The sequence below is a fragment of the Gobio gobio genome, assembly GCF_949357685.1.
Source record: "Gobio gobio genome assembly, chromosome: 1".
Taxonomy (NCBI): domain Eukaryota; kingdom Metazoa; phylum Chordata; class Actinopteri; order Cypriniformes; family Gobionidae; genus Gobio; species Gobio gobio.
In genome coordinates, this window is record NC_137097.1 from 42,077,579 (window position 1) to 42,089,014 (window position 11,436).

The 11,436-nt window shown below is 39.1% G+C and overlaps 1 protein-coding gene across 4 annotated transcripts in view; it reads right to left on the reverse strand.

Moving 5' to 3' along the window:
* Positions 1-1,284: 1,284 nt before the first annotated feature.
* Positions 1,285-11,436, reverse strand: part of pdgfbb (platelet-derived growth factor beta polypeptide b) — an 11,517-nt gene continuing 1,365 nt past the window's right edge. Inside the window, exons 2-8 of one of the 4 annotated variants that reach the window (XR_013816832.1) lie at positions 9,741-9,837; positions 8,943-9,005; positions 5,947-6,140; positions 4,654-5,578; positions 2,569-2,711; positions 1,477-2,334; positions 1,285-1,386 (exon numbers count right to left, since the gene is read on the reverse strand). Coding sequence is in view for 2 of the 4 variants with exons in the window: in XM_079821034.1 (XP_079677160.1) it covers positions 2,584-2,711; positions 4,654-5,578; positions 5,947-6,140; positions 8,943-9,005; positions 9,741-9,837 (1,407 nt within the window). In the remaining 2 variants the exon portion in view is untranslated. Of the gene's footprint in view, positions 2,449-2,568; positions 2,712-4,653; positions 5,579-5,946; positions 6,141-8,942; positions 9,006-9,740; positions 9,838-11,436 lie in introns of all 4 variants that reach the window. The other 3 variants (XR_013816833.1, XM_079821034.1, XM_079821033.1) reach the window with 3 other exon arrangements.

The window sequence follows — 11,436 nt, forward strand, 5'->3', positions numbered from 1 at the left end:
AGCCATGTTAATCTTGGACTAAATCTGCCACCGTAGGAGTTGAAACGAAATCGGAATTGAGAGGAACAGAAACTAAAAGTCACTGGATGGTCATATACCTTTTCACCACTAGATGGGGGAAAATATCACACAGTGTAGCTTTAAAGCGTTGCAGAGATGTTGCCTCACATCCATTTTTTAATTTGTACATTATTCGAGAACGGTTTATATTATCAAAAAACGTTTGATAACTTTCTGCCAGCATGGTCGTAAGATGATGTATGACAATTTTGGTGAAATCAGACAAACTGTCTAGGACAAGTAAAAAAAAGTAGGTTTTTCGGAAAGTTCAAAATGGCTGGAAAATGATGATCGTCTTGAGCCAAGGAATCAGAGGAAAAAAGAAATCTGGGCAGTTGGTAACGCTTGAGTTAGAGACTACAAAATTGCTGTGGTTAATATTCAGATTGTCCTCTATCTGTGTATCAAATTTAATAATTTTCCCTCAAAAGAAGAAGAAGAAAACTAATAGACATAATAGGTGCCTTCGCATCTTCTGTGCTTGGCCCCTTAAAAAAAAAAAAAAGTTTTCTGTTTTCATATATTTCTGTGATGGCAAAGCTGAATATTTAGGATCATTACTCCAGTTTTCAGTCTCACATTCTAATATGATGATTTCTGCTCAAGAAACATTTCTAATTATTATTATCAATGTTGAAGCAACAGTTAAGTGCTGCTTAATATTGTTTGTGGAAAGCATGATACTTTTTTTGATTGATAGAAAGTTGAGAAGAATATTTATTTGAAATAGATATTTTGTAAATGTCTTTGTCACTTTTCATCAATTTGATTGGTCCTTGCTAAATATAATAATAATAACTTACAGACCCCAAATTTTTAGTGTGTGTAAGCCAAATCCAATCATAAACATGCCAAAATAAAACTGAAATGCTGTTGGCAGATACTGTAAGAACAGAAGTGAAGTTTTCTGGGCAAATAGGGTGGGAATAAGCCCGTTTTTAGCAGGACAACAGAGGAAAAATACACCATTATTAATGCAATGTGTTGAAAACAAGTATTTATGTAGCTCAACTGCTATGCATGGTGCTAGCAACCCCGCGTTCATGGCTTCGATTCCCAAGAAACACACAGTAAGACTCTTTGAACAAAAGTGTCTGCCAATTGAGTTAAAGTCTGTGCGCGACATATGACGCACATGTGAGGATCTAAATAGGTTTGTATTTGATTTTTAACTAAAGATAGACAATTACACAACCAATTAAAAAAAATCTTAATGAGACCATGTATTACACCTTAATGGTTAGTGTTTAAATTTTATTCTTAATATAAAAAGAGTGCAAATTCTGCACAATCTGCAAGGTTTAGTAAAGATCCAAAACAGACCCACTGTACATGAACATCCTGAAAACAATCCACATTTTGGTCTTCTGGTGTTGTAAGACTATGATGAAACACTGGGCCTGCTGTAAACAGAACAGATTTACAAAAGAATAAATAATATTAATGAATAAAACTCTTGCTGCTTTGTGTTATAATGTAGCACCTTTACACTCTTAGAGGTATGAGGAATTAATCGAGACAGAAATGCATTCCCTTGCTTTATCCTGTGTGAATTTCCAGTGTTAAGAATCGCTCAAATAATAACAAATGATACTGCAAACAACTTGACTGGCAATATATTAAAACGCAAAGTTGTTTGAGCGCTCTGTCTCTGTATGTTTTAGGTAAAAGCACATAGTTTGAAATATGGCATAACATAGCATGTTTTGATTGCATCTCTGGAGATAATGTGCTTTTTTGAAAGTTTTTTCTTGTATTTTTTTAAATACTGGACCAGTGGGAAAAACTATGATTCGTTAATCAGATTATAAATTCAAGCCTCAGCACTGATTTCACAACATAACTGAACATGGCAACCGCTTTTTGGGTGATTCAAAAAGAAAGGTGAGATGTAGCACAGATGCAAGTCTCTTAAGGTAAGTGATCATGGGAAATATAGTCTTTTCAGGTCATGCTCTTCCACCTTTTACTAGTTCTACTGCATACTGACCCAGTATCATACTATTAATCAGTTTCTGACAAGTGTTCGAAAGATGTTTCATCCTTCTGATGTTCTGAACTTCCTGATTTACAGGGTTCTCAAGTCCCACTTATAGTATTTTTGGAGCTAGAAGGCTGAATGTCCATTTAAAGAGCCAACTGGAGCACGGGAAATCTTCAGCAGGTGCAAGAGAACCTGCAACAATCCTCCATGCAAGCAACTTCTGTGTCAGGATTGTCCTTTTCCTCATGACTTTGAGCAGAGAAGGAGAACTGCAGGTTGTGAGAGGTGAGCTGGAGATTGTTTTTTGAAAAGTGATTAGTGCCGCAACTCTTAATGTCCCCTGACACACTGGTTACATAAATAAGAATTCATATGGATGAAATTGCATCCATTTGAACATATATCTGCGAGAGAGCGAACAAAAAAGACAGTCAGGATACTGCATTAAATGCTGTTACCATTATAAATATTTGTACTATCTAAAGAGATATTATTTTAGGATTTTGCTAATCTGTGCATTTTACCTGTGTTTGCTTGTGTTACATGAGGAGGACTCTCATGGCAGATTTGCTGATACGATTACGTTGTTTTCTCCTCCTTTTCGGGGGATGAGGAGGTGGTCTGTGAGGTTTGTGTGGAGGGAGATGTTGCAGAGGAGATGTAGTTCCTGTTTACAAAAAAAAAAAAAAAGAAAGAAAAAGAAATGTTTAATCCAGCTATATTCTATTCTGATTTTGCAGTGTTGTGCGCAGTGGCGGCTGGTCAATAGAGGGCGCTGGGGGGCCGCCCCCATCAAAATTCCAGAAATATACATGTATACAAAAATGATATAAAAGTGAAATAAAAATAAAATAGTTTACTCATACGACGTGCCGGCTGTTAGTAAGAGCCTCAGCATTTAATAAAAACTGGCTTTGATAGGTTAACTATTTTATATGTTCTTCAATATGTTTCATGCGGTTTCATGCGTGAGGGACGGCGGACAAATGGATGTCTATCTGAGTCTAAAAATATACGGGCAGCATGTGACCTGAAGCTGGTCTCTAATTGGTTCTTAAAGATCCTCCTCCGGACGCAGGTTGTTGCGTCCCTGGCGAATCAGAATTGGATGCGTGTTATTTTATCCAATCTGATTGGTTCTCGTCACCTGACATTCAACTTTACACTCTTGGCCACTATAAAGTGCGCGGTTGACATCGTCACTCCGACTCCGCCAAAACCTTATTAGGATGATCACTTTGGTAGAGATGGCAGCAGTTAAACCAAATTCTTTCACAAGGCGTTCGTTGGAAGAAAAAAAATGATAAAGGATACCGAACCGGACCAAAGCGATTTTCAAATCCAGCAGCAGGCCAGTGACAGAGGATGAAGCTGCACTCGGAGCTTCACGCGCTTGTTATGAGAAACGTAGGTGGCTGGCTGGATGTGTTGTTAGCAATGCCCTTTATTGCTTTTACCTGTCTTTTATTTCAAAGTGTCGGTTCTGAAGTTTTGTGGACAACAACGGGGGTAAGAGACCTCAAATATCTAACTGAACAATGCAAATGTCATGACACTACTGAGATGACTGACTTTAATCAGAGAGTCATTGAGAAATTTGCCGGCCAGAAAGAAAGGAGAGGAGTATGGAGAATGTTCAAGTAGTCAACATACTTTTTTATTCTTTTGTTTTTCCTTTCCTCATTCAATTATATGTGGGAAATTAATGTGTAAAAAGATAAAAGTGAAGACACTGTTTTCTCTTTAATGCTTGAATTTAGTCAACATGCATCTTGATACTTTTACGTTTACAACATGTATAATGCCAAAACAGCCCTGACCCGTCAAGGCATGGACTCCACTAGACCCCTGAAGGTGTGCTGTGGTATATGGCACTATGATGTTAGCAGCAGATCCTTTAACTTTTTACACCCCACAAGAGCTGCAGTTTTGGAGATGCTTGACCCAGGCGTCTAGCCATCACAATTTGGCCCTTGTCAAACTCGCTCAAATCCTTACATTTGCCCATTTTTCCTGCTTCTAACACATCAACTATGAGGACAAAATGTTCACTTGCTGCCTAATATATCCCACCCACTAACAGGTGCCGTGATGAAGAGATAATCAGTTATTCACTTCACCTGTCAGCGGTGTATGCTATCCATACTGAACTGAATATGTTTATGAGGAAGTATGCAAGTGTTACTTTCTATTCCTGGTGTGTAGGTGTCTGGTAGAATATATATATTCAAAGTCAACTGAAATATTCATAGGCATTGATTGACAGCAGAAACAAACTGAACATAGTTCTATCTATCTATCTATCTATCTATCTATCTATCTATCTATCTATCTATCTATCTATCTATCTATCTATCTATCTATCTATCTATCTATCTATATCTATCTATCTATCTATCTATCTATCTATCTATCTATCTATCTATCTATCTATCTATCTATCTATCTATCTATCTATCTATCTATCTATCTATCTATCTATCAAATGTGCTACTTCAACAACACTGTATTGTTCAGCTGACTATGACTAATTTCTACCAGACAATGATAAAGCATGGATGAATAGAAAAACCTCATTATCTGTTTGTTTGTGTGTTTTGGTATTTTACCTGTCCGTTGTGTGGTTGTATAAGTGTGTTGTTGTTTATGATGGAGCTGCTGTAGTTTCTCGTCCGGCTGTATATTCGTCTGTTGTACTTTGAGATGATGTTTGTGTTTCTGCTCATCTAGGAGTTTGTGCTGTAGCAAATCTTCGCCCTCCTTGGCCTTTCTGTCCATTTGTCTCTGCTCTCGCTCCTCCTCCTTCGCCTCTACGTCTGCGGTCTCACCTCTCACTTTCTGACCGTTCTCCTCTACATCTCCCGGATTGTGACTGGCTGTTCCTGTGGCATTGATAGCAAGTTGGTCTGTCTGATTGGTTGTTTGCAATTGTTCAATTTCTTGCGTGAGATTTGACTGGTGCTTAAAAGTCTGATTGGTTAATTCCAATGGCCCCATATTATATTCAGATGTGTGATTGGTTGTATTTTGGTTGGCATTACTCTGTGATTCGAATTGCGTAGTGTTGTGCAGTGACGAATCAGTTTCTTCCTGCTCGGTATGATTCGGCAGTGGAGCCGTCGTTCCCTGTGTTGACGTGCCATTCGTGTTGCCGGGTCTCCTTCCGTCCGCAGGGTGACGGTGATGACCTTTGCCTCCTCCCTCCTGCGTCCCGTTCCGATCCCAGCCGTCACGGTTGAAATGGAAAGTGTCTGGTGCTCCCGATTCAGAGAACCTCTCTTTGGGCAGCCAGCTGTGGCTGAGCAGGTCCTCCAGGCTTAACCTCTGGTTGTGTTTGAGTTCATCCCTGCGATGGAGCTCATCTTTGGGTCGAGTTTTCCCCGAACGATCCCGTGCGTCCTGTTTTTGGCCGGATGATTTCCGGCGCTGGGAGGGCCGAGGAGCCGGCTGACAGCGACACTCTACGTGGTCGAGGACGGAGACGACGGCCTTATCGTAGAGTGGCCGCTTGTTCACGTACTGTATCTTCATTACCTAAGGATGAAGAGAAGAGGAAAGTGAAAATAGTGCATATGTACTCACATAAAAAAAAGTACAAAAGCTGTCACTGGGGTATTGGCCTTTTAAAACGTGCACCTTTGTACCTGGTTTACCCCTTAAAGGTGCATATTAGCACCTAATGTGTATTAGTACCTTTTGAAAGGGTACCGCCCTAGTGACAGCTTTTGTACTTTTTTTTCTGAGTGTATGGTACAGTAATAGGGGTGTAACAATATATTGTGTTAACATTATATCGCAATAGAGAAATGCAACAGTGTGTTATTTGGATAGCGACGATTGTTAAATGAGTAATGCACTCAAGCCCCCTAGTAAGTACACACTTAAAAGGTGTGCGTGTGTACCTGTAGGTATCGTGTGTGGGTAAGTACAGGAACACACTGCAGGCTCTTGGTGTTACAGCAGCCCGAGCACCTCTGCACCTCCACGCATGGGGGCCACAACAGGAAATTTGCATTGCTACGGTCCAACATGGAGCGTGTGACCTCGATGACCTCGGTCCTGACCTTACAGATGGCTTGCTGAGCGGGCTGAGCATCTGCAGACACGCACAGAAACACATAGACACAAATGAACAACATGGAAAACGTATAGTAATAAGACTCGTAAAACGTATAGTAATAAGGACTCAAAAACCAGTCTTTTACGAGAAATGCCATGGGATTTTTAATGACCACAGAGAGACAGGACCTTGGGTCTCATCCAAAGGACAGTGATTGTTACAGTATAGACACCTCTTCCAGCAGCAACCTAGTTTTCCCAGGAGGTCTCCCATCCAGGTACTGACCAGGCTCAACCCTGCTTAACTTCAGTGGGCAACCAGTCTTGGACTGCAGGGTGATATGGCTGTGGCTTTCAATGAGCTTTCAGACTTTTAAGGGGATTCATTCCCAATTTTGTTAGGCTTTTAATTCTTGGGGATTTCAACGTACATGTGTACTGTGCGGCTAATTCTTTAGCCAAATAATTTTTGAGCCCTATTTACTTTTTTGACCTGCTACAGCTAGTGAATCTTTATCAGACAATTTTAGACCCAACAGTTTTGACACATTTTAGGTCAGTCTCCAACCCTTCTTTTATGTCCAAAATCTTGGAGAAAAGTTTTAGAAAACACAACTCCACAGAAACAGCACTGGTAAAAGTTCTAAACAATATACTAATTAGGGATGCACCGATACCATTTTTTAAGGACAGAGTACGAGTACCAATAGTTTTTTTTTCTGGTACTCGCCGATACCTATACATTTATTCATTTATTCATTTCTTTCTTTTTTATTATTTTTTTTGGTGATGTGGCAGTTTTCCAAGCACACAGTGAGACTAATGAATGACAGCTTCTTTATTATTACTTGAATGAAAAAAGTATTATTGACAGTGGTTGATCATCAAGAATAATGAATCGGGTAAGCACCTCTGTTATTTTTAAAGCTCTTGAGTTATCTCTTGACATTTTCTCTCGTCTTACAAGGGTTTGCTGCAGCATTTGTTGCCGAATGCTCCTACTGCTAGCATCAAATTCTCCGTGCTCATTTTTGTGTTTTCATTTCAGATGTTTTATCAGGTTACTTGTATTATATGTTCTGGGTTTCGTACTTCCTCTTGTCATTAATGCAGAACAAAGCATGCAGTTCGCAATGTTAGGGTTGTTGTCATTCATTTGGAAGTATTTCCACACCCCTGAGGCTGACATTGTGTCTGCTGCTGCCATCCGTGTCTCTGTGCACGGAAAATTCTGTCAGTTACGTCAGTTACGTAGATTTGAGTGCAGCGTTTGACACAATTGACCACGCTGTTCTCATCTCACGTTTGGAGCACTGTGTGGGCATTCATGGAAATGCTCTTGAATGATTTCAATCTTATTTTCAATAATAGAAGCTTTTCTGTTAGTATTAGTGAATTCACTTCGGTTGCAGCTTCTCTTACTTGTGGTGTTTCCCAAGGCTCAATTCTTGCTCCGATTTTATTCTCCTTGTATGTTTCCTTTGGGGTCGATTTTTAAGAAATGCGGTATCTCTTTTCAATGTTATGCTGACAATACCCAAATCCATCTGCCCCTGGGATCTAACAAGAAGGGTTTAGATGCTCTGTTGGCTTGTCTAGCTGACGTAAAGGCCTCGATGTCCTTACATTTTTTTCACCTCAATGAAGGCAAAACTGAGATTATAATTCTTGAATCTTCAGAAGCTGTTAGAGTACCTTGTTTAAACTTTGGCCATTTGTCTCCATGTGTTAAACCATTAGTGAAGTGAATTTGGGTGTGTTCTTTGATAGTGCTCTTAAATTCGACAAACAGATTTTTTTCACCTCGCTAGCTAACGTAAAATAATTTCTTTCTTCTATAGACTTTGAAAGGGTGATCTATGCTTTTATTTTGACAAGGCTTGATTATTGTAATTCTATATATAGCCTCTAATATAGGCTGCTAACTGGTCCGCGGAAACAAGATCACATTACTCCGGTTTGGCTTTCAATCCGCTACAGAATTGATTGTTGTTACTGTTTTTTTTAAATATATTTTAATGGATTAGTACCTGCATAAATTTCTGATTTACTGTCTGTACACAATCCAGTAATGTCTATAAAGTCATCCAACCAGAGACTGCTAAACATTCCTCAGGCTAGGTTGAAATTGAGAGGTGATTGTGCTGTTTTTCTTTTGCTGTTGCTGCACCGAAATTTTGGAACGTACCTGTTTTTATTAGAATTGCCCCATGCACTACATGATTTTTGGAAGTAAAACTCAAAACATATCTATTTTTTGTGGCTTTTAATCATAGCTGATGTAGATTTCTTACCTGTGTTTGTAAACTGTTATACTTTTAATATATTGTACAGTACCTTGGTCAACAATCATTGTTTTTAATGGTGCCATATAAATAAAGTAGACATTAAAATTATGAAGCCTCTGCATTTATAAAACCCTGCATAAGGCTCTGTCTGGTAATAATGAGTGAATTTGCTGATTTTGGAAGGTTATTGTGGTGAGCATTATTTAATGCTTCATGCTAAAGCTTTATTTATGTCATATACTGACACACAATATAATAGTTCATAAGAAAAAAGGCAATAAAATAAAATAAATATAGGTTTAGAATATGAGAAAATAACTGATGATAATGCTGTAATTTCTGTGCCCTTAGTTGCCCCTTTTGATAAATCCACATACTTTTAGGGGGAATTAACTTACAAATGTTATATTTGTAGTAGTTTCTGCATATTAAGATAGGATAGAAAAGGTATTTTAACACTGAAAGAAATACACATTTAACAAATAACAACAACATAAAGGAGAATAAAACAGATAATACAGCAACATGCAAAAAAGAGAAGAAGAATTAACCTAAAAGACTCCGTGGAAGACGGTTGCTGGTGTCGTTTTCATGATGACTGTCTGGCTCAAGCTCTGGGGAACAAAATAACAGAAACTTTGAAACATGATCGGGTAGCAAAATAGCGGTGAATATGCATGAAATCATTTAATGTCAGACCCTTGTAAGAAATTGCAACTTGTTTCTATTGTCTATAGCGACAAAAGCATCAGTAAAAGAGGACTGGCACATCGCACCATGCATAGGTTACGTTTTTTTCTTCTTACCAAGCATTTTCTTATGGTTTTGGATGGGCTCTTTGCACAGTACATGATACTTTGTCACATGAAGCTAGAGCACTTAAGTAACTCTTGATAAGAGCGTCTACGTAATGCCTTACATTTAAATGAGGACAACATACAGTTCAAAGTCAAAGACAAAAAGTTGCTTTGTAATAAGTATTCAAGAGGCATTCTATATTAAGTGTGTCAAATTTGCGTTAGCCCGGAGTCATAATTAACATTTTTATTAAAGGGAAATAATTGCCTCGAGGAATGACATTTTGAAGCTTTATCAAAAAACACTTCAAATTAGCTCCATATTCAACAGCATGCACCTCTAAAATACCAAATACAGCACAGGTCACTACAGTGTCTAGAGAGTCACTAAACCCATAAATTGGGCCTAGAAAAGATAGGTAAGATAATATCAAACAGAGGAACTTGTCTGTCTGTGCCATCTTTCTGTGCTGAAGAAGAATGACTCATGCATGGGACGTGCGTCTCTGTGAGATTTCCAGTACGTGAGTGATTCAAAGATGGAAGACTTGCCTATGGATTCAGAGAACAGTAGAAACTGCAGGTCCTGAATAGAGGACACAGATCCACCCTTCACCAACTCAACCACAGCGGCCGGGAGAGGATCGGCCTAGAAGAGAGAGGAAAAGGAACTGAAGCGTTAGAAATAAATATTCTGTTTTTAATAACAAAAACATTAAGTACAACTGTTTACAACTTTGATAATAATGAGAAATGTTTCTTGAGCATCAAATCATCATATTAGGATGATTTTTGAAGGATCATGTGAAAATGAAGACTGGAGTAATGATGCTGAAAATACAGCTTTGCATCACAGGAATAAATTGCATTTTAAAATAGATTTAAATAAAAAAACTGTAATTTTACATTGTAATAATATTTCATAATATAATTGCTTTTGCTGTAGTTTTGATCAAATAAATACAGCCTTGGTGAGCATAAGAGATTTGTTTCAAACACATTATGGGCCCTATTTTAACGTTCTAAGCGCATGGCGCAGGTGCACTTAGGACGTGTCCGAATCCACTTTTGCTAGTTTAACGACGGAAAAAATGGTCAGCGCACCAGACGCATGGTCCAAAAGGGTTGTACCTCTTAATAATGAGTCATGGGTGTGTTTTGGGCGTAACATGCAATAAACCAATCAGTGTCTCATCTCCCATTCCCTTTAAAAGCCATTTGCACTTGAACCAAGGCGGATTCACTTTACAGGGCGGAATTTGCGGGAACACTTCTCCAGAGAGGAATCCTTTTATTGTTAATATTTAAAAAGGTTTGTGTGCCCTGTGTGTGTAATAAGCAGAGTGTACACACATTGTGCACCCGCCTATAGACACATATTACTAACACGCCCTTTAAATAACACAAAAAATACTGCGCTGTTGAGTTTAGACCAGGTTTTTGTTGGTCAATGGCACAGTTGTTTTCAGTTGCCTCCAAATAGCAATGCGCCAACAATGCGCCTGAACACACCTCGTTTTCAGACCAGCACGCCCATGGGCAAACAGATGGTCATGAGTGCATTTGCTATTTAAACAAAATGGCGCTGGACATGAAAATGATAACTGCGTCGGGCCAAAACTATCGGTCGCATTGTGCCGGGTGTATGATAGGGTGTATGATAAATTATACAGTTTAACAACATTTGAGCACAGAATTTTGAATGACCAATCAGAATCAAGCGCATAAATGAACGTGAATGCGGTGTGTGTTTGAGTGTGTGACAGTGAGACAGAGCGTTATGGACGCTGGTTTGTCTCAGGGTGTCAATGCAGGTCTTGGGGACACAATAGCCCTGTTCATACAGCATGTCCAGACAGGGGCCACTGACCCTCGTCTCCTCCGTCTCATCTGGCAGCATTTAATCAGGACACAGGAAAGAGGGCAGAGAGGAAGTGGGGGAAGGAGAGATGGAGAAAAGGTGAGTTTGCGGAGGAGAAAGAGAGAGATGGATGAGGGAGGCTACCAGAAGGATGGAGTATTTCAGTAATCGGCATGATAAGGGAAATCAGTCACATTACTGGCTGGTGATTCCGACCGCTTTGCATGGGCAGAACAAATGCAGGAATACAAGCATGCCAAAAGTTAAGAAACATCCTAAATTCGCCGCACCTCTTGCGGTATGCACTTATAATTCAACAGAAATAGATGCATGGTGAATCACTGGTGTATTTTACACTCTTGGGAGCTTTGTGATCCTGTTTTGTCC